The sequence below is a fragment of the Mauremys mutica genome, chromosome 13 (genome assembly GCF_020497125.1).
Source record: "Mauremys mutica isolate MM-2020 ecotype Southern chromosome 13, ASM2049712v1, whole genome shotgun sequence".
Taxonomy (NCBI): domain Eukaryota; kingdom Metazoa; phylum Chordata; order Testudines; family Geoemydidae; genus Mauremys; species Mauremys mutica.
Window position 1 is genome coordinate 6,118,052 of NC_059084.1, and position 23,394 is coordinate 6,141,445.

Sequence of the window (23,394 nt, forward strand, 5' to 3'; positions counted from 1 at the left end):
CATTAATGGGTGTTAGATCAAACCCATTACAATATTCTGATTCAGACAGAAGATTGCACCTTTAAGCTTCAGTGGGGAGAGTAATACACCTCTACCCTGATATAACACGACCTGATATAATGCTGTGAAGCAGCGCTCTGTGCGGGCGGGGCTGTGTGCTCCGGTGGATCAAAGCAAGTTCGATATAACGCGGTTTCACCTATAACGCAGTAAGATTTTTTGTCTCTCGAGGACAGGGTTATGTCAGGGTAGAGGTGTATATTTATCGTGTTTATCAAGTGTTGACTCAGAAAATTACCCAAGGGTAAGAACTACACCTGCATCCTTATGGCTTAGTGCATAGAGCACTAGACTAGGACTCAGGAGACCTGGGTTCTGCTACAGGCCTGCTGGGTTACCTTGGGTAGGTCACGTCACCTCTGTGCCTCAGTTTCCCCACCTGTAAAGTGAACACAACAATACTGAGCTTCTGGGTAAAATGTTTTGAGATCCACAGCTGGAAAGTGTGGATGAAAGTCAGGCAGTGTTATCCCTCCCCCAACAGCAGGTGAGTGAGATTTCAGACCCTAAGGGTTAACTGCTGAACAGAAAACCGCCTCCCATGTTGTTCCACCTGTTTATTTCTGCCATTAATGGTGCAAGCATTCAGCCATGCAGAGGTGAGGTGCAAGATACTGACAGGACCAATATGACATCATCCCTTCTGACAGCACAGAGCCTCAGGCCTGTGGATTCCTTTCTCCCATTATTTTTCTCAGGGAAGAAATTCATGGACATTACATAGAGCACATGATACCTATTTCCCAGTCACTAGGATTTCCTGAGGAGGTGGAATTTGCCACCTTTCAAAGTGGGTCTAATAATAATAACATTGTCATTATTATAATATAGGAGTAGCACTCAAAAGCTCCAATCAGGCTCAGAGTTCTGGGTACTGCACAAATGCATCAGGAAATTGTCCCTGCCACATAATCATAGATGGTCTAATTTAAAACGATGCAACAAGCTAACATCAACAGTAGGAAGGGATGAAGCTAGCAGCAAAAAGAGCCAGCAAGAAGAGCATGCATTTACATTGTCTGGCTTAGCTGGTTCCTGATCATTAAAAACACTGAATTCATTTATATTAGCAACCTTCTCCCCTAGCCATTGTCAATTTGCAATTTCCCATCAGTATCAAGTGCAATTTGAAGTGGGATTTGAAAGTTAGCACCGGATGACATTTTCCAAGTTTGCAATAGAAGTTTTTCAAAAATTTTATTTTCAACCAAAGAAAATTAGGTTTTCTACAAAATTGGCATTTTTTTCAAGCAGGTCTGCTGAGGTGCAGTGTTACGGCCTAGCTCAGAGAGGATTTTCCATTCACAGGAGGCTGCATGAGAAAAACCACAAAGATACTGATGGGAGAAGATAACAGGTGAAGCCAGCATCCTTGACCGAGTGGAATTTCCCTTCAGAAATTGACACACCTGGAGCTGGTAAACTCAGTTAGTTCTAAGCTTCCCAAACACCTTCCAGAGTCAGTCACCTGCTCCAAATCCCAGGAAGAGATACCTGCTTAGCATCATGGGGTGACTTGCTATCTCAGGACTTGAACATTTCTAAAAATCAGACTTGAAAAAAAAACACCCATGAAAAGGTGCGACAGCTGGTTGGGAATTTTTCAAAAAAGTGTGGGGTTTGGGGTGAAAAATGCCTTGTTACGGACACCAAAACACTGTGTGGGATGCTTTTCCAGCACCTGCCACACTTTTGATTATGTAGTCGGGGCTGCATGTTGTGCTGTATAAAACGAGCAAAGGGACAGGACTCCTCTAAACCAATATTTTCTCACGCCCCCTGCAAGGCACATAGCACCTTTGATTTCGCTCCTGTATTTACCTTCACCATGTTCAACAGGTAAATTGAAGAGAATTTAAAGATGCTGTTAATAGGATTCCAAAGGGACTTGGAAGCTGCAGAAAGATTAGGAGAGAAAAACCTCAAAGGAATACTAAGGTACTAGGTTCTCTTACAGCATGAAAATTCCCCAAACCATAGATAAGCTTAGTACCAGTTTGGTACAAGCGTATAAACACAGAAACAGCTAGGGAAACACAATCCAGACAACCAGGATTATCATCAAACCTTCAGCTGTGAGCTAAGAAACCCTTCTAACTACTTCACTCATAAGAAATTCCCTCAGGTTGTGTGCCACAAAAAATTCACTCAAGATCAAAACTCTCTAATGGAATCATTCACTATCTACAGAGCATCAAATGATTATAAGAAAGACATTCCTGTCAGTTCTGGGGGAATTTAGACTTCATCACAGGATAACATGAGTCTAAAAGTTACTTCACCTTAAAGAGACCAAAGTTCTAAGCTTTCAGGACCTGCTGTCGCTATGGAATTGAGAGCTGTACAAAACCATCAAACTTTGGCTAGGTCAGTGCACTAGCTGGGACTTTCACAAAGTTTTCAAGTCTATAAGAGTTCTTTATTCTGTCAAGAGAAAGGAAAGATTATAGGCAAAAAAGCACACTCTACAAAACCATACAGCCCCCTGTAGCCTAGCACAGAGAAATCGAAACAGCTTCAAAACCAACAAGGATCTGTCACAAACCTTTGCTTTTCAATTTGTTTTCCCTGAAGTTGGCTGGGGAGGTGCAAAGAATCCGACTACATTCTTGATCCCTGACAAAGGAAGCCAGCACTTCGCCCGCCTCTCAGAATAGTTGAAAGATTTCTCGACTGCTGACAGAGAGAGAGGAAAAGAGAGAGAGGACGCACTATTGATTTCTCCCCACCCTCTTTACGCACCAAGCACAGAACAACACTTCAGATTTGGACTGCTACATATGGCTGATCAAACCTGGTTTGTAAAATAGATTATTTTATTTTTCTGCAAACCATGCTTGAGTTTGTTAAGCATATTGGGAGGGCTCAAATACTGACCATCCAGCAAGGAGGAGATCTATGAATTTCTTTGGAGTGCAGCAAGGAAGGCAAAATGGAATTCCCTTGCATTTTACTAACTCAGAATTAGAGATTGCTTCAAGCTGGACATTTCCACATCTGATTAAGTTGCCTGAACGTTTCAGAGGCCCTAATCCTGCATGTCCTTGAGCGAAGTTAAGCACACCTGTAAGTTTTGCAAGCCTGGGACCCAAATCGTGGGAGCAGAGTTTGAGGCTACTTATTAACTGCTGGGTCAAATTCTGGCCACAAATTGTGGAAGTTTCACAACATTAGCAGCGCGTGCAAGATTTACACTGTTCTCAGCCAAAATCCCGTGAAAACAGTAGTGTTAGTGAAATACTGTCAGCTTTTGTAGCTGACCTATCGCCAAAGTTAGAGAGTCAGGTTCGCAACTGGAGATTATTCTGAAAGAATCCTCTTCTCCCACCAGCAGCACTGTCAAGGTTCAATGAAAGGTCTAGAGTTTGGACCCACTGCCCAGAATACATCAGATGACAGTGACATCCTTACTGCGGCATAATTTTAGACTAGATTGTAGAAGAGATCTCCAGTGATTAACAGTGGCACAATTAGATTATCCTAGTGTGGCACAATTAGAGCTGGTGAAAAAGCTGGAATTTCCATTGCATGGGAAATTCCAACATTTTGGAATTTTCTTTCATCCTGAATCAGAATGAAAAGGCAAAAGTTTTCCACACAATGAAATTTCTGAAAAGTTTCATTTCAGAAATATGAAAAAATACATAAAAGTGCTTTATTTCATACTTTTACTATTACACAAATTATTATAATATAATACAGTTCATGCAAAAACTGAAACAAACAGCTTCAAACTTAACAAAAGAAAACAAAGTGTGTTTCATAATTCCTTCACTCTAATCCACTCACTTCTCCCTTTAACTAAAGCAATTTACTTTTCTCGGAACTCCCATGGATTTTAAGAGCTACCTATAGTTGCTACTGTTTATCCTAAAATTAAAAGTATGCATGAAATGGAACACTGTGCCCCACCCTCATCTGAACATTGGGAAAAAATCTTGATCCAGATCAAAACTTCATTCCTAGGTTTTGGGCCTCTGAGCTCAGTTCTGGATCCAAAGAAAGGCTGGTATGGTATCCCTCTCTACCTGCCTTGAGATCACTGCATGGGAACCTGACAACATGGACCTTTACTGGCCTTTCCTACACTTAGAGAGAACCCTACAATTTGGAGTAGATCCTAGAGTTGACACACTACTTATGCATCCAAGTCAAACTGGAGTTTAAACGAGTGTATCTGTTAAGATGCTCTGGGTACCAATCAGCTCTCTTTGCATGCGGTTTATTTCACCTAGCTGGAAATGGGAACTGCCAGCATCTTGATAAATGGATTGAAAGACTGCCCAGTTTCCCAGTAGTGCCTGCGAGGACCTCTGTGTATCCTCCACTACAGTATCTTGCTGTCCGATATTACAGTGATTTGCTGAGCAGTATCACAACAAATCCCTATGCTAGCTGCACCAGTGATAGGGGAATGAATAGTTGTCTTTCATCAACAGCAGAGGCACTGCAAGGGGCCGCAGTAAAACCACAGAGCAGCCATTTCTACAGCCATGTCCATTTATGATGCACACTTGGGAACAGATTTTTACAAGTCCTCAGCATCTACAACCAGGCTCAGATTTTCAGAAGGTCAGCTCCAATTTAGGCCCCAAATGACATGAGTTACTGGGCTGCCCACCTGACTGATAGACAAGCTTTTTGGACTCTCTAGTTGCCTGGCTAGCTGACTGGGCATATTTCATGTCAGAGATGCAGCAGGAATCTTTCAGTGTTCCCAAAATAAAATATTGCAGAATTTCAGGTCTGGAAAAAAACAAAACTGAGTTTTTGGCTTTTTTGTACCATTCCAGGATGAAAAGAGTCCAAGAAATTTTCCCTCCCCCCAACCCCCCCAGGACAGAAATTCCATTTCCCAGCCAGCTCCAGTGATGAATTAACTCACAAGTGTTGCGAGCGAAGGCATATTTAGGACTGACAGAAGCCTGTTGTAGATTTGACAAGTCGGTCCTGATAACATTTAACAGCGTAAGCATAAGTAGAAGAGTGTATGTGTAAGAAACTGCAGAGTAATCCTGTTGAGTGTTGTGCACATGTAAGAAATTGCTAAGCAATCATGTATGAGAGGACAAGAAAAGATAAAGTAACTAATAAGCTAGAAAAGACCGGTTTGAACTCCCACTAAACCTCTACTGACAGAGGAAGAGATTTAATGTGGAAATGAGAGACTAATACATATGTATAAGATAACAAAAAAGTTATAAAGAAGTTTGTGTAACAAAGGGAGGTTGAAGCTATATTGTATCATTGACTGTGAAGAGATCATCCTGATAAGCTTCCCACTTGTGAGTAACTGATCACCACTCTGAGTGTTTTGCCTTAATAAATATTCGTTGGACCTAGCTGCTGAGTAAGTGACTCTCAATCCAACAGGGTGAAATCTTGTCCTCAACGAAATAAATTGCAAAAATTCCATTGACTTCTATAAAGCCAGGTTTCCATCCCTAATGCTTAGAATCAGATTTCTCTGGCACAAATGCCCTGCCACTGATTGACCCTGGAACCTGGAACAGAGTTTTAACACATCACTAATTTCTCTTCACTTCAAGCAATCCTAGGGACAAATTGTCAGCACGATGCACAGTCAACTGAAGACCAGTTTCTCGTTATGATTAATAATATGCTGCATCTAATTCACTCCATAGTGGGCTGTGCATATATAATCTCCACTAGGATTTGCATCACCCTTAAAAGAAAGGAACAGGAGTATTTGTGGCACCTTAGGGACTAAAATTTATTTGAGCATAAGCTTTCGTGGGCTTCATCAGATATCAGTTTTATGAGACATTACACCATTAGAGGGAGGCATGTTGTGCACTGAAGAAAGTGATGGAAGAGGAACTATCTAATCAAATATGAAAACACTGACAAATCAGCATCTAAACAGATTTTATTTAAAAAAGACACTTTCAGCTACAGTAGTTTTAAAAATATAGTTTAAAAAGACATTTTCAAAAAATTAAATGTTGGAAACCTCTTAGATGCTTCAAAAATAAAAGTTATTTCCCTTGAGTATGTCAACTTCCATCTGGAAAAGGGGTCTCTTTCCTGTTTATAAGGAAACGTAACTCACTGGGGCATTCTTTCCTTTATTTCTTGATGTGGTCACCAGCGCCATGTACTGCATCATCTGGAGTGTGTACAGCTTTCAGATAAGGCGTTTTTAGCTGACTCTGCGTGCTGGGCAGTCTCCTGAGCTCAGATATTCTGCTCAGGGTCATCACACGGAATGGTAGGTTTTTTAAACAAAACCAACAAGCTTCTCATCACTTACCGGTTCCTGGAGATCAAACAAACTCAGTTAAATTCTTACTTAACTTGCGACTTGACCTCAGGTCCTTGTAGGTGAAAGGACCATGTGCGCTAAGGACCCAATCCTGAGCGTGGCCAAGCACTTCCATTGACTCTAAAAGGAGCTGTGGGTGCTCATCATCTCTCAGGATTAGGCACTGAGCCACAAATACCTCAGTCCTGTCTGAGCCCAAGAGACCTGCCCCATGAGATTCCAATTACTTAAGACAAGTCAAAATGTCAGGCTACATTTCAGGCCTAGTCTCTTAGAATGAGAGACCAGGTTTGGTCCGTCCCCTAATTTTAGCAGACTCATGTAACTGATCACTCCATCCTTTAGTAGCTGAAGCATCCCGCCTCTTGGAACAGTGATGAGGAGAGGATTCTTCACTTATTCAACGGCTTCCATGACCTCCAGAACAAGCGTTCGTGGTCCCGTCATTATGAGGCTGCTGATGGTCGGATAGTCCAAATGCAGAACGTACATTCCGTTCACAGAGAAAACAAACTGACACACCTGCAGTGGAGAGAGAGGAATGTTTTACAGTGATCTGAGCAGGTGCAGTTACAGTGCAATCACAAGAGTGAGACTTTGTGATGACGCTATCGCTTACCAAATCCTACAACCAGAAAGCATTTTATACACTTTATAAATTGCACTAATAGTCACTGGATTCTTAATGGTAACCCAAGGGATTTATATTGGGAGCAAATGGTGAATGCAAAGCCCCCTTTATGAGCAGGTGACGTACATGTAAAAAGCTGACAGTGAGACTTAATATTTGCTATTTTTTTAAAATAATGAGAATAGAGGAAAGGGTCAGATGAAATGAGCTCTTGAGCAAATGGAACAAATTCACTTGCACCTGTTCCCTTCCAATCCTGCCTGAAGCATATGAGCAAGTCTAACTGTTTCTGTCTCTGAAGAATCTTATTACTTCAAATATCCCAGCAAGTGACTTGAAGGATAAACAAGACCTGTACAAAAATTGCTCCTCGACTGCTGGGGGATTTATGAATTTCCTCTTTCCTTTACTCTTAGAAATTGATCTTCAACCAGAGCACAAAGCCCATTTATTCTTGGTTTGCTGGTCTAAAATGGTTTTCAGAAGCTCAGCTCATTGCATACAAGCTGGAATCAGCAGAGCAATTACAAGATGAATGAAGGCAAACTCTTCTCTCTGTTCCCAAAGGGAATGCTTTATCACTGCAGAGTCATTCTGCAGCTTTCACATGCAAAGAAAAAGAATTCCACGTACAACTTTCTTTTTAGTAAGACAGAACACACATTACCCCAGGAGCTTTAACACTGGGTGTTTCAAAGCAGTGTGCTGCTCTTTCTCTGCATTAAATAATTTATATGCAGTATATTAACAATTAGAGCTGATTGGGAATTTTCAACTGAAAAGTTTTTTTTGGATATTTGTTTTTTGTTTTGTTTTATTGACAGAAAACGTCTCCACAAAATCAAAGTCCCACAGGAAAAAGCTGAATATTTTTTGACAAAATTGAAAAATTTTCGTCAAGAAAACTGAAACAATTTTCAGGTTGACCCAAATCTAAACATTCTGATTTCTTAACCTGAATCAAAATGTTTTGGTTTGGGTCAATTCAACATTAGCTTGTGTCTGTCTGAGTTGCTGCAATGCCTCATGCGAGTTTTAGTTCAGGCATCTCATGCCCCCATCCTTATCTGAGGGCTGGGTTCTAGACTGGACTAAATCAATCCTCCATGATGTACCACAATTCCCCCCTCCCCAGTTGAACGATCACAATGCATCATGGGAGTTGTAGTCCATCCGGGGAGACTGGCTCATAGCAGAGAACCAGGGCATGAGGCATCTGAATACAAATCTCATGAAGCTCAGGTGGGTTTCTGTGTAAAACCAAGCCATAACAACAAAAACATTTCCAAGTAGAAATTTTTCTGAACTTCCCATCCCGTGGATGGTGTCAATATTTTGACTTTTCATCCTGACTGAGGACAAAGATCAATGTTGAAATCCCAGTTACAGAAGGGAAAGAACAGGTCGTTTTCTAGTGAATACCTAACACGCTGGCAGTGTGTGTGTCACATCTCTCTCAGCAGCTGGTGTGCTAGAGGATAACAGCCTATTAATGCTACCAGCTAATGAGTTACTCCTTTAGTTGAAGTAGTAGAGGTCTGTGCTGCAGTGCTGAAGGTCCTGGGTTTGAGCCCTGTTGTCAAGCCACATATGGGGAGAATCATTACAAAAAAGATGCTGATGAAACCGAGGATGACAACATTGACTAGAGGCAGATCCAGCCAAGGGCAGGCACTGTGCAAACCTCCCTCACACGGCAGTGACAAAGCACAATTGTGTCTTGCAGCATCTCTGGTGTGTTGTTCTAGGTCTCTCCTGAACAGAGCACAATAGCCACAGCATTCAAAATTCTTCTCCGAAATAAACTCATCAGGCGACCTACAAGCCCAGAGTCAGTGTCAAGCTCCCACAGAGTAGTATGTGACACAGGTATTTGTTGACACCGGTCTGTAGAGGTAATGGAATGTAATGGGCCATGCAATGTTTCCCTCTACACTGGCTCTCCCCGCACTCCGAGGTTTAGATCAGAGCAGCAACAGCCACAGCTGGGTCTTCATAAGCCCTTGAAAAGAGACAGGCCCCGGCCACCTTAACACACAGAGGTCCCATTGCTGGCAAGGAGGCGCATGCTTTGCAATCCTCACTCCAAGCGTCCCAGGGACTCCTACAGCTTTGAAACCTAGTACTGAGTGATGACTGAATTCACTCGCCCTGCAGTCAGTGGATTAATGCCGGGGATGAATTTGGCCCAACACATTTGATCAGCATACAAGTGATATCACATGCTACACCAGGAAGAAACAGATTATACAGTACCTTCATGCCTGCTGCAGCAGCAGGTCCTCCTGGGTCCACAGCCTGGATATGGCAGGGTCTCCCTCCACGGACCACAAACCCCCAGCCCACAGCATCCCCCACAATCTACAAGCAGAACAGAGGGACTGTAAGGGCCTCACAAAAATTGTCTTGCCTGCATGTAGATGACCACGCAAAGGAGTTCTGCTGAACTGAAGTGGTCAGCATTTAGCCTTGCCCCGTTATCACTGCCACTAGCGAATGCCCCACATACTCTACAGTGAGATAAACTCTAGAGTGGGCCAGCCAGCTTCAGAAAACATGTGCACACGTCTCTGCTTAGGGCACTTGACTGGGATGTAGAAGACCCAGGTTTGAATCCCCATTCTGCAGCAGATCTTGAACCCAGTATTCTCCCTCCCAAGTGAGCATCCTAACCACAAGGCCACAGGTTGTTCTGTGGTGGGTTGCTCCAGTCTCTCCTCTTGAAGCTGTTCCACTGAGTATAAATACTTAAATATTCATTGAACCAAAGAGAAAGAATAACTCTTGAACCTGGTGATGAAGGCACTCATTGGTAGGTAGGAGAGGACTTAAATCTTCTCTCTGCCTGATTCAGAGTAGGGATTTAAATCCACATCTGCTATCTCCCAGCTGAGTGCCTTAATTGCCGGGCTAGAGTCATTCTCCCTGAAAGAGTTCTCCTCTTGTGTTTAATGTGTGACATGCTAGAAAGTGCTCTAGGTTCTAAAACTCCTCTGGCACTTCATTAGGAGAACTATTTACAGGGATGCTGCAGCTAGCATTCCAACCACGTGCACACAGACTGGCTTCCTCGTGCCTCCTCCAGACTCTTCCCTCATGCAACCTGTGTTCCTCTCTCCAAGTTCCATGCAGCTTACTGTAGCCTGCATGCCATTTGTGACCACTTGTGTTCAAGGACAAATGTATATAGTGTAAATAAAACAAGTTACAGTAAGACTATATCCAGGATCTGTGTTGCTGATTCCCTCTCTAACAGGAAACCAACCTGCTAGGACCCCTGACATCTTCTGTTAATCATCAGAGGAGCAACAATATATTTCTGGGGCATACACCAAATGAGACTCAAAACCACAAGGTTTAACTGAGATTGTCTCCAAAGTTACTTTCTAACTAGTATTCCTATGCTGTCAAGAGTACAAGGATCACGCATAGACAATGCAAGATTTTTAAGCAAGTCACATGCAAAGAATATACCAAGAGACACTGCTGCACCATGCACGACGCTTGCACTTTTGCTGGCAAGGGAAGTCACACGCTGAACAAAAACATCCTCTTTCCCCACTTTCACCCCCCCAATCCCAGCTTGTCTGAGAAGCATGCTGTAATGGTCAACACATACAAAGGAACCCTCAAAGGGCATCACATGTTACAAAACAGCAACAGCAGCAGCACAGCTAAGGAGCGGAAGTGAGCCGTGCAAAAGCAGCTGAAAGGCCCGGCTTGACAGAGTTGAAAGTCAGAGCAAGGCTGGTACTGAGAACTGATGGCATGTCCTTAAACACGGCACTCAGAAAGAGGCCAAACAAGAAGTCCATTATTTTTTGCACTCATTTTAGGCCAGATCCACTGCTCTCCTCCAGCCCCCTTGTGCCATTCTGGTGGGGCAAGTGGGCCATAAAACATTTGGAACTGGCTACTTGGAGATTCCCCCGGTATAAAGTGAATCTCTCAGTGTCCAGTGGAGCTGGACTGAAGGATCTGGCTCATGGACTGGAGATGCATTCTATTCAATTCCTCTGCAAGGGAGCGAAGAAGGAAGAGTGGGAGATGTATGCAATTCATCATTTAGAGGGGAAAAAAGATAGATAGATCTTCATGGCAGGGACTGTCTCTCACTCTGTGCACATACAGTGCCTTGCACAATGGGGCTTTGATCTGTTGAAGCCACTAGATTCCAAAGTAATACAAATAATAATTAAAAAAAACCCCAACAACTATGATTTCCTAAGTTGCATAACCAGGAGCTCGACACCTAAACATTCCTAGAGTTCAGAATGGTTTCCTATTCCCTTTTGAACCCACAGAGTATCTTAATAAACTTAGAGATGCCTTCAGCTATCTGTAAGTAGATCACAGGAACCAGGTGCACACAGAGTGGCATGGAAAGGCAATCAACCTGTGACAGGAAAGGGAAATGAATGTCTTAGTGCCTTTGACAAGCAAGGCTGCCGTTGTATAAGCTTAGATGGAATGCAATGGAGGTTTCTCCTTAAAAGGACTTTTCTCTTTTCTCCACCCTGACACATATACAAAACATCACCAAGCAGCAGCAACCCGGAGACAGTCACTGCCCATTCAAAACATAAGAATATCCCAAGGCACCAGCTCACAAATCTCATGTGAGTTGAGCAACGAAAAAAGGTCCTGATGACGTGAGATTCAGTCACGGTTAAAACACACAAGAGTGAAAAACAACAGCACCTAGAAAGCTAACAAAGCAGCCAGAGAGGGTTTAGCGTTACTGCAAATGTTACAGCGTTCTGACTGGTCACTTACGGTTAGTGTTTTCTTGATGTATGGAGCCCCAGGGGACAGGAGCTCCTCATTGGTGATAGGCCTCTTTAGCACTAGAGCCAAAGGTGACAGATCCGATTATAATCACGTGTGCAAAGGTTAAATACGATATAATGCATAACAAGGAAGACTGGGAAGTACCAGCCTGGAGAATGGATGCACAAACCATCGAAAGCTTTTCTGTGCAAAAAAGCATTCTACGGGAACAGAGCAGGTCTGGGACAAATTCAAAGACATCTTCCTTATCTGTATCACTTCTATACAAGTATCAGAACTGGCAGGGAAAGTTTCCACTGAAACGTCCCTCTACTTCCCACAACACAAAAGTGGGGGAGGGCAGTTTAAAACAAGAAAAAAAAAAGTTTAAAGTTTTTGAAAATGGAAATTAAGATTCTGTTTTCCAAGGAGAACCTGAAATATTTTGATCAACACAAAACAATTTGTTTTCTTAAAAAGAAGTGTGTAGAAATTAAACATGTTGCAATGTGCTCTAACGTACACACATATTTACAGAGCCCAGCATTAGAGGGCCCTTCTCCTTAGAAAGACCAAAACAGCACCAGAAAGCTGCAGCTTCTAAGCATGCTGTTTTGGAGATGTAACGAACCCCTTCAAAAAGACGGCCCGCCTCAGAAAACTGTTCTCCAAAGTGGAGTACAAGTAAATATGCTCAAGGGACCATAACTTTAAAACCTTTCTGGTATAATCATGTTTGTTTCTGAACAGAAAAGTTCTGCCCTGAGAGGAGAGGAGACATACAACATTGCCAGAAAAAAATGGTTTCATTGCAATGAGAGGCGGTGTATAAAAATGTGGCTTACGGCAAGAAGCCAGCTTCAACCTTAATTATGGAATAGCAAAGCTAAGGCCTTTCTGGTGCCAATCCCTTTGCCAAGCCAAGATCACACTGCCATCTGCCCCCTGCACTAGAACTGGAATTGAGCTACCGCATGCAAGGTGAACTTCCTTAGCATTGTTCATGCAATGCTGCCCTTTCCTTTTAGGCCTGTTGAAATTAGCCTTCTTATCACTAGTCTCAAGTCTAATGTCATCTCTTCAGCCCTTCTGAGCGTTAGGTAAGTGACACTGAAATGTGAAACCTCACCTGATTTGGGGTTGCATTCAGCTGCTGGCAGGAATCCCAGGCTGGGCGTAGGAGTGAAATAGGGGTTGGAACTTCCGGCAAGAGAGGTGACGCTGCTCCTCCGAACTGCTGACACTATTTTGATCTCCTTGTTGGGCTGGACTGAAAGACACAGATACAACTCCTCCCAGATCTTGGCTAGGGGCGAGCAGACTGGTTTGGCTAGAGTTTGGCCTGCTTTTTCAGCCCAGGTTTGTCAGTCAGAGAAGCGGTTCTCCTCCCACTCAATGCACACACGTCCACCTGCCCTCAGTCCTTACAAAATACCCAGCCCACTTTTGCAGACTCAGGAGGGCTGAATGATTTAGGAAACTGTAAACCTTCAGAGGATCTCCCTTCACTAGTCTTTACCTAGCAAGGCCTGTGGATGTGAGGGCCCATAGATTCCAAAGCCAGAAGGAACCACTGTGATCATCCACACTGGCCTCCTGGATAACACAGGCGAGAGAACTGCCCCACAACAATCCCTCGTATACATATTTCAGAAAACCATCCAATCTTCATTTTAAAATTGTCAGTGTCGGAGAATCCACCACAAACCCTTGGTCATTTATTCCAGCGGTTAATTACTCCCACCATTACGTCTTATTTCCGGTCTGAATTTGTCTACATGCAACTTCCAGCCATTGGATCGTGTTATACCTTTCTCGGCTAGATTGGAGAGCCCATTATTAAATATTTGTTCCCCACGTTGACACTTACGGACTGTGATCGTCACCCCTTAACCTTCTCTTTAAGCTAAATAGATTGAGCTCCTTGAGTCTATCACTACAAGCATGTTTTCTAATCCTTTACTCATTCTCGTGGCTCTTTTCAGAACACTCTACAACCTATCAACATCCTTCTTGAGTTGAGGGCACCAGAACTGGACACAATATTCCAGCAGTGGTCGCACCAATGCCAGATACAGAGGTAAAGAGTAAGAGAATCTCTGCTTTTACTTGAGATTCCCCTCTATAGACATCCCAGGATTGCATTAGCAGTTTTGGCCATAGTGTCACACTACGAGGGAGCACGTGTTCAGCTGGTTGTCCACTACCATGAACCCCAAATCTTTTTCAGAGTCACTGCTTCCCAGGATAGAGTCCCCATCCTGTAAGTACGGCCGACATTTTTTGGTCCTAGATACATACATTTAGCCATATTAAAGTGCATATTGTTTGCTTGAACCCAGTTTTCCAAGCAATCCAGATCTCTCTGAATCCGTCACTGGTCCTCTTCATAATGTAGAGCTCCCTCACTTCATGTGTCATCTGCAAACTTCATCGGCAATGATTTTCCGTGTCCTTTCAGGTCACTTGTCAAAATGTTAAATAGCATGGGGCCAAGAACCAATCCCTGCAGGATGCTGGCAGAGGTGACAGCAGGAGCTTGGATACCAGCCAGGTGTCATCCCCTGGATTTAGATCCATTTTCCTGCTTCTCATGTTGCTCTCCTTGTTTCCTGCTTCTCACTTGACTGCTGCAACTCAGCATAGCTGACATCAACCCCAAGCCATAGGAGCCCAGATTTTTTTTTTTAATTTAAAAGCTGAACTGGAAGCAGTGCAAGATTCTCTTCTGCTATGGGTAGGAGGCCTGTCAGGTCCTTTAAATCTGAGGATGTGCACAGGAGATTGCTGGATCAGAGGTGCTTTAACAGCAGCCCCCCCCAGGTGCTGTTCGGGGCCTGCACTACTCAGGAGGGTGCACTGATGATCTGGGAAACAAGTGGTTATTCACAGAGAAGCCTTTAGCTGTTCTATTGGGAAGGGGAAAGCCAAGGAGCAGAGAGGCTTGAGTTGTTTTCCTGGGGGTATGAGGGGAGAACATGGGGAACAGAGCAAGGAGCTGGCAGCTGCCAGTCCCAGGACATTGCCCGACACCAGTTCCTTAGGAGGGGCATTCAAAACCAGCAGCAATGCTACCTGCTCCTTACACAATCTCAGTATAAGCAGCACCCCCTCCAACCCCACCCCTGCCCCAGCATCCCTGATTACCCGAGAGGAAGCTGGAGTTGCCTTGCTCCGGGTTGAGCTTGCGGAGGCAGAAGGGGCTGTCAGGGCTCTCCGACAAAGCCCGGGGCGAGTTCTCGTTGAGCAGCTCCGTGAGCCGTCGCCTCCGGCGGAAGTTGATCCGGAACTGGTAGAGCAGGTTACTGTCAAAGAAGTGGTGCTTGCTGGAGACTGGGAAGAGAACAGGAAAGGGTAGAGCGGCTGTCAGGGGTCTCATAGCAAAGGGGAGCTACATCTTTGCCATTCAGCAGCAGGGCTGGAGGAGAAGAGCTGCTGCAGTGTTACCAACGCACCATTTGCAGTGTTACCAGTTCTAGTGAGTGTCACAGTATTTGGTGTTTTTCTTTTCTTAAATCCCCAACTTCTGGAGTCATGTGAGGAGGGGAGACTCTCAGCTTTCATTAAAAAACAAAATGTGAACTTCTAACCCTCAGGTTGCAGAGAAAAGCTTGAAAACACGACCCCATAAAAGCTAAAAACCAAACCTAAAGCTCAGAAACCAGAAGGCAAATAGAAGGAGCCCAACAATCATTATTTTTAAAGCCTCGGGCTTTTAGGGAGCCTGATTCAGGATTTTTTTTAATGCTCAGGATTTTCAAGACAGGGTGTGTTCTAATTCCCCTTTTCAGTATCACCAGGGTCTGGTGGGGGAGGAAGCTATTCCATTATCAAACCCAGCCATGGGATGCAGCCTCATCCCTTCTCCTCCCAACCCCCCGCCTCTCCAACAGCCAGGCATGGCAGAGTGTGGGACTACACCTCCCACAATGCCTTGCATTGCAGGAGCACACCAAAGTAAGGTTGATAATGTCAAGCAAAAAACATTCCAGTGAAAATCCCACAGTCCAGTCAGGCTGGGGTTATTACAAGCTAGTGCTGGGTTTATTGGTGGTACAGAAATAACTGACAGGACGTTACGTTGATAACCAATGAGGCATTTCCTCATTGGCAAGAATGAGATTTTTCCCCCCGTTGGTTTAAGGAGGAGGAGGAGGAGGGAGAGAAGTGGTGCTGCTCTATCAGTGCTGATTACAGCCCCAGAGCAGCTAGAGGTTTTTGCTAAACCGATCAGCAGTGAAAGAGTTAACCCCCTTTCCCAGAGGAATGGAGGCAGCACTGTCAGAGCCATTGTCTCGCTGAACAAGCAAATGCAGAGCTTGTCTCTGCAAGCTGGGGTGCCGCATTTCCACCCGCTCCACAGTAACTCGCCATGTAGGGGAGCCCTCCGAAATATATGGCCTTAGAAGTGGGCCAGATATTGAACGAGCCCCTCCACTTCTACTGCCTTATTTCTTCATTTCTAATGTCGGCGAGGAATCTCCGCTCTGATCTCGCAGAGCGTGTGCACAAGCCGCCTTCAAGTGTCTCGAAATCCAGATGTGAATCCCACTTCTGTGGCTTGGGAATAACACTTTGAAGAGATGCCAGAAAGTGACTCAGATTCCGTCTCAAACGTTCAAGGGTGACACCAGTCTGCCCAGGCCCCAGCGGTCCCCTATTCCAAAAATAGAACTAAATGGACCCATTGCTATCTCCGAGTAGAAACTAGCACTCGGCACATGACCAGCATTTGTTACTTGTTATAAATGGGGGGTTGTTCCAAGCAAAGCAATGATAGCTAGCCCCTTCCTTCACCTTCCTTCCCCATCCCCAGGAACTCCGGCTTACCATGCTGAACGATCCCATGTTCCAACAGTGCTTGGCCCAGCTCCACAGCTTCCTTTCTGTTTGCTGTCTCCCCTTCCTGGATGAGCCAGTCAATCATTTCACAGCCCAGGAATGTCCTCTGGTACTTCACAGAATTCTCCTCTCTCGCCTTCAGTATGGAGTCTTCTACATTGATCAGCCTGGCACAGAGAAGAGACATGCCAAGGGGTAAGGAGCGGGATGGACCGAGAAGAGCGATCTTTTCTTTAGCCCTATAACTACACAAGACGCTTGGCAGGAACTGAAGCATTGGTTGTCCCACCTGTCATGAGCAGAGAGAAAATAAACAGTGCGGGGACCCAATACATGTTACTACGCCATAATATGCTTGATTATGTAACTCCAAGTGTCAGACGTTTCCCCTCTCGAGCCATTAGCTCAGGGTAGTTTTTGGAATGACGTTGTTCCCATGTCAGAATGCTGTATGTGGAGGACCCAGAAGATGAATCTCATGGTAACATCAAAGCCAGTAAGAACCACAAAGACTGTCTAGGATGTTTCATGGATTTGATTGGGGTTTAAAGGAGGTGGGCATGCTAGAATGGGTGAGAAAAAGAGAAGTCCTCAAGGAAAGAAAGACTGTCACCCAGCATGGAGACATGAGAGGTAAACAGAGGAGTCTGTCCAAGCTTCTACTTACAATTCCACCATAAATAAACACTCACTCCTCACTGAGATCTGGCTTATAAGGCTACAGGGGCGGGAAGTGCTGCCATACGAGGAAGGACCAAAGAACAAAGCCTAGCTTGGCTACACAGTGATGGAGGGGTAATAATTACCTAAGGATTTTGAAGGTGTGGACACCATGAAAGGAGAACTGCTTAGGGGGAACAGCTAAGTGTGGCCAGACAAAATGAAGAAAAGGAACATTGTAGGCTGAACAGTAGGGTAAGCGTCCAATGAGTACTTTCTTTGCCCAAGGAATCTGCACTGGTTTAACTAATTAATTTTAAACTGAATTAAGCCAGTTCAAACCCTTATGTAGACAATCCAGGAATCAGTTTAAGCTAAGACGAAATAAATATCTACACAGCCTATTGTGGTGGCTTAACCACATCAGTTTAAAACCGCTCCTTTATTTAAAATGAGTGCAGCTTTCTCATGTAGAGATAGCCATTGGGCTCCCCAGGGAAATGGCAAAAGCCCCATTGCTTAAGACAAGTATGGTGAGAAAAAGCACTTTGAAATGAGATGTTTAACCCACATGATCAGAACCTAAATTCTAAATCTCATTCAAAACACAGCTGAGGAGACAGGTGAGTCACTCAATAGTTTAATGCACAATGGAAAACACCAGCTAATTCCGAAAAGATGAGCTGTAATGAGCTGTGCAGGTAATTGTAACAGGGCCCAAAGCCAAGTTAGAAAGGCAGCGTGGGAGTTTTACTTGTTTCAGGTGAACCCATGCAAAACATGCTCCTTTCACGTGGATTTGAATCAAATCCAGGCAAAAGAGGGTGGTTTCAGCACAGCCAATTCAAGGTCAACTCAAACCAAGACAGAGCATGAGAGCCAAAAAGTAACAAAAGGTTCCTGTAACCCCCTGAAAATCTAAACTGCTAAAAGGGCACAGCTTAAATGCAGTTAAACCCGCGGCTTCCTGAATTCCAGAAGTTTAAAACGGATGTGTCCACAAGAGGGTGCCCTAACCCCACGTATGCAAACAGCTGGACACCTTCAGAAGGCATTTCTTAGGGCTTGTCTACAATTGAAATGCTACAGCTGTGCCACTATAGCACTTCAATGTAGATACGCCCAAAGGGGGGGTTCTCCTGTCAGCATAGGCAAATCACCTCCCAGAGAGGCGGTAGCTAGGTCCATGGAAGAATCCTCCGTCCACCTCATGCTGTCTACAGTGGGTTAGATTGGCTTCACTACACCACTCAGGGGTGTGGATTTTTCTAGCATAGACCAGGCCTTATGCTATTTTGTTTAGCAAAAAGCCCAACAGAAGTATAGCCTTAATCTGCTAATTTCTGACAGATTGAAATCAGAACATGGGCCCAACAGAGGACAGACAGCACATGCTGAGTTCTGCACAAGTTTGCCCAGGGGTGGGCTCTCACTTTAACTGCAGTCTGAGAACCTGAGTGCTAGGTGCTTCGCCGCAGTAGAGCATTAAGATGAGCGAGTGCTTGAAACAACGAGGTACAGAAGTGATGTAGGCCTGGCCAGGGGGCACCGGAACAGGAGGCCCCAGGGGAACCATGGCCCTTCCACTTTTTTCCGGCTGTAAAGATGAGTGACAAGGGGAGGAGGGGGCAGAGAGGAGCGAGCGGGGGCAGGATCTTGGGCGGGGAAGAGGCAGTACCGTAGTGGTGCCTCGCAGGAAGGGACAGCGTGGGGGTGGGCTTTTGGGGGGGTGGGACCACAGTTCAGGTGCCTGTGCGCTCCCCCCCCCCACACATACACACACTTTCAGGGTGCTTCCGCCACTCCTGGGCCTGGCCGACACTTAAAAATTAGATCAGCCTAGCTACATTGCTAAGTGTCCGGCGCACCGGAGTTAGGGCCACCTAATCCCTGGTGTAAACGTGGCAAGTTTGACAGGAGAATTCTTCCATCAACCTAGCTGCAGCCCCTCGGCGAGATGGATTCACTACATCCATGGAAAAACCGCTTCCGTCGACGCAGGAAACCGCTACATGACGGCGCTACAGCAGCAGAGTTGCAGTGCCGTACTGCACCGCTGGAGCACTGACATACCCTTTGTGGCTGAAACGAGTTTAAACAGGACTGGATCTGATTCTAGGAAGAGACCATTTCCGAGATTTAGAACTATAGGATGCTGCAAAAACACACCAAACAGTCACTGAGATAGAAAATAGCTTCCCTCCCTAAATGAGAATTGGTGTCAGTTGTGATTTTTTTTTAATGACAAAAATAAAATCTGTTTATTTCTCCCCTCTGCCCCTGCCTCCAAATTTTTCCACTAGAAAAGGGGTGGGGTGGGGTGGGGACCAAGAAGCCAAAAAGGTGGGGGGGGTGTTAGGTTTTCAAAATCCAAAAACTTTATGGTTGTTTTGCAAAATGCATTAAAAAAAAACCAAACATGGAAATTTGGAAAAAAAGTTACAATTTTTCAAAGTTTTCCGAGACAAACTACTAACATTTTCCACTCTGCTCTACCAAGAAGCCAAGGAATGCTTCACATGATGGGAGATGCCAGCAACAGCATCCAAGTCCAATGCAGGAAGGATGGTGAGGAGCCCTGCTGGTAAAGCCAGTGTTTTGCTCAGCAGAGAATCATTAGTGCGATGAGATTATACACAATTTCTGGAATTTAGCTCCTCGATTCCAAACCAAGCCTGTGCAGGGTTTCATTTCAGGCACAATAGTTAGCCTGCATACAGCTTTTTTATACTTTTTGAAGCACTGTAAAAGCATTGATCATATAAGACAGCCCCTGCAAGGTCGGTATTTTCCATTTCCATTCCCATTTAATAGATGGGAGAAAAATAAAAGCACAGAGATTAAGTGATTGGCGTAAGGTCAGCATGAACGAGTAGGCAGGCTCAGCGTCTGGAACGCCAGGGTCCCGGCCCGATGCTGGGACCACTAGAACATACTGGATAATTGATAATAACGGCGAGAAGGGGGAGCGCTGTGGTTAAAACGTGTGATAGGGACTCAGGAGATTTGGAATCAGTTCCCAGCTTTGTCACAGACTCCCTGTGTGATCCCCCTGTTGGTGCATTGGCTGGGCCATCGGGATCTAACAGCCCAGAAACACCCATCCCCTTTTAATCATTCCCACCTTACCAGAGCTCTGCTTCCCCACACGCACAAAGAGGGGAGCAGCGCTGACCAGCTACTTGTGTTCTGCCTTCCAGTCCTATTAAGAGGCTAACTGGAATGCAGAGATCCAGATTCGCCAGGCAATTTCCCCAGTCAGACCAGGTTTTTGACCTGGAGGAGTAATTAGCGAAATCTCGACACACAGAGAGAACCCATCTTTGTGTGTGTGTTTCTGTGTCTCCCCCCACCCCCACTCCCAACCCGCTCAATGTAAGGAAGCCGTCCATGGAATCTAAGCTACTTATCGGAGCACCCACATTACCATTAGGGTGACCAGATGTCCCGATTCTATAGGGATAGTCCTGATTTTTGGGTCTTTTTCTTATATAGGCTCCTATTACCCCCCACCCCCATCCCAATTGTTCACACTTGCTGTCTGGTCACCCACATTACCACAGTATCTTAGCATCTCACAATCTTTAATGCAGTTATTCTCACAACACCCCTGTGAGGCAGGGCAGTGTGGTTATCCCCTTGTACGGGGGGAAGTGATGCAGAGAGAGTCTAACTGATTTGCCCAAGGTCACACAGGAAGTCTGTGGCAAAGCAGGACCTCAAACCCAGACCTCCCAGATCCTAGGGTAGCACTTTAGCCATAAGCCAGAATCCTGTATTCACAATCAATGGCTCCAAGTCGAGAAGTCCAGATCTGGATCTGAATGTGAACTCCACCCAGAGCAGCAAAGAGTTCCAGTCCTGCATTCCAGTTCACAACCATCTCTGAACTCCAGTTCAGATGGTCCTGCTGCTTTCCTGGAGTGAGAAAGGCAGCAAGGAGTCAGAGCTGGAGCTACCAGTTGATGCTATGGAGCAAGAGAAACATTGGCAATGGTTCAGCTCCCTGGCTCTGGAGCTACAGCTGCGAAGGCAGCCAGCAGACTGCGCGGTGATAGATCTTTCAGGGAAGGACTCACGTACGTCTCATAAAGGCTCTGCCCCCTCAGGAACACCTTTACATCCTTGTTGAGAGGAAAGGTCCCGTCGTCCTTGCGGAAACGGTAGAGCAACTTGGCATCCTTGTAGTCCGAGTGTTCATCACAAACTGGAGAGAAAATCAAAGCCGACAACATCAGGACTGCAGGTTTAAATACTACCCCATAATGCATACACTAGAGCTGAGCTCAGAACTCCAGCCTGAGCACAAAGCCAGCTTTCAGTCATTTAGGAGTTACAGGCAGCACACCGTGGGCCCAGTTTCCAGACCTCCAACTTTATGATTACTACAACGAGCTGTATAGAAACCATTCCTGCATGCACCAGGGCAGATGGGCATTCACACACCAACCAGGGTTCCATGCACAATAGCTGCACACCCATGTTTGGGGCAGGAAGCCAGCCACATGCACCAAACTTTGCTTGAAGGAAGTGAAGGAAGTTCTGATCCTGATAAGCTACATTTAGAGCTCTCAGACGACTGAATGGAAGAGGCAGAAATTTTTTTTTAAGTTCTAAATGTTGCAGTTCACCTATAAGCTTAAAAAAAGAAATGCAACCCTCTCCTAGTCTGGTGCGTTAAAAAGCCACTGCCACATTTAGGGAAGCTTGGAGAGGGTGGGGGTTGGGGGAGATGTAACAGCCAAAAACTCATTAAATTGCCTCAGAATATTTACATTTCTCTTCCTCTATTGCAGATGCTTTGATATCTAAATGCAACTATAAAAGAGATTTTTCCACACAATCAATCTGCATCCACTCTGCCCAATTCATTCACTGGCAATCCATCAGGTCTGACATCAGATCTTTAAAGTTAGGTGTATGCAAATACAGCTACCTAATTTAAGGGGCCACACCTCATTTGCACCACACCTTGGGTATTTGTGCATTCCTCATTTGCACATGCCCGGCTGGTAGGTGTGTGCAGACGGTAATGTGCAGATATGTCAGATGCCACTGAAAGACAATAGGGTCACAGAGATAGACAACCATTCCAAGGACCTGCAAGATCGGAGTTCAGCTCTCCCACTGACTTACTGTTTGAACTTGAATAAGTCACAGCACCTCTATTCCTCAGTTTCCCCTACATGTAAAATAGGGATATACCCATTTAGGGAAAGTGCTTTGAGATCCATGGTCAGCTTGCACTAAGTGGTAAGTCGAGCAGGTCAAAAGTTTGGGAGGGGTTGTTTGTGTCAAAAAGGTTTTTCCCTGTTGTAAAAAAAGTTTTGTTTTAGTGTGAAGAAATAACCTATTAATAAAAAAACCTAAGAAACACAAAAACATCCCCCTCTCCCCGCAAAGAGGAAGGAGATCTTTTTCCCTATTGAATTTGGGAGTGAGGAGGCAGGGGAGGAAGAATTAATCAGAGATTATAAAAAGTCGCCTTTCGAAGTTTCATATCAAAATTTCACAGAAAGTTTGGAGTAAAAACCAAAATGTTCATTTCCTTAGGAATGTTTTGTAGAACTCTGCCTGCCTTTGGCTGACTGGCTCGAGTGCCAAGTATTATGGTTAACTTAAAAAACGTGCTCCCTGAATTGCCTTCATGGTGACAAACTGCAACGCCACAAACACAAGATGTGTCAGGCAGGAGGAGGACTATCCGAGCACACAGCTGTTTTAGAAATTAAGGGTGTTGTGCCCATTTTTTGACTAGCGGTGTTAGTGGTTCCCATGGTGTTACGATCAGTTTCATGGGAAGGAGAGGGATCAATGGAAGTTCATATGCTCAGCGCCTTACAGGCTGGAGCCCATGGAAAGAAGACGCACTTTTGCAGCTTGAAGGCCTGGGGGATAATACCCAATTTCCAATCCTGGGTCCAGTGTATGTTCTAGTCCCTAGTTAGATCATATCTCACAAGTAAGCAATAGCCCAGGAAGTGCATTTCGTGGTATTACTCTTGCCTCTCTCAAGGATGTTGGGACTCGGTGAGGGGAGGAGGGATGGATTTTAACTAGCCAGAGCGCCCTCTTACTAGAGGACTAAGAACAAGAAATGATTGCAAATCAGGAAATAAAAAAAAGTCAGCCTCGTGCATTAACC

At 44.9% G+C, this 23,394-nt stretch overlaps 2 protein-coding genes across 11 annotated transcripts in view; both read right to left on the reverse strand.

Moving 5' to 3' along the window:
- Positions 1-2,757, reverse strand: part of COL20A1 (collagen type XX alpha 1 chain) — a 95,848-nt gene extending 93,091 nt beyond the window's left edge. For 5 of the 7 annotated variants that reach the window (XM_044985621.1, XM_044985619.1, XM_044985620.1 and 2 more), the window contains exon 1: positions 2,606-2,756. The gene's annotated coding sequence lies outside the window, so the exon portion shown is untranslated. Of the gene's footprint in view, positions 1-398; positions 440-2,605 lie in introns of all 7 variants that reach the window. The other 2 variants (XM_044985617.1, XM_044985623.1) reach the window with 2 other exon arrangements.
- Positions 2,758-3,834: 1,077 nt separating this feature from the next.
- LOC123348247 (DEP domain-containing mTOR-interacting protein-like) overlaps positions 3,835-23,394 on the reverse strand; it is a 39,298-nt gene continuing 19,738 nt past the window's right edge. For 3 of the 4 annotated variants that reach the window (XM_044985739.1, XM_044985738.1, XM_044985740.1), the window contains exons 3-9: positions 21,333-21,456; positions 16,578-16,756; positions 14,895-15,080; positions 12,877-13,017; positions 11,754-11,824; positions 9,234-9,338; positions 3,835-6,868 (exon numbers count right to left, since the gene is read on the reverse strand). In XM_044985739.1, coding sequence (XP_044841674.1) covers positions 6,743-6,868; positions 9,234-9,338; positions 11,754-11,824; positions 12,877-13,017; positions 14,895-15,080; positions 16,578-16,756; positions 21,333-21,456 — 932 coding nt within the window. In that variant the 3' untranslated portion in view covers positions 3,835-6,742. The remainder of the gene's footprint in view (positions 6,869-9,233; positions 9,339-11,753; positions 11,825-12,876; positions 13,018-14,894; positions 15,081-16,577; positions 16,757-21,332; positions 21,457-23,394) is intronic. The other variant, XM_044985737.1, reaches the window with a different exon arrangement.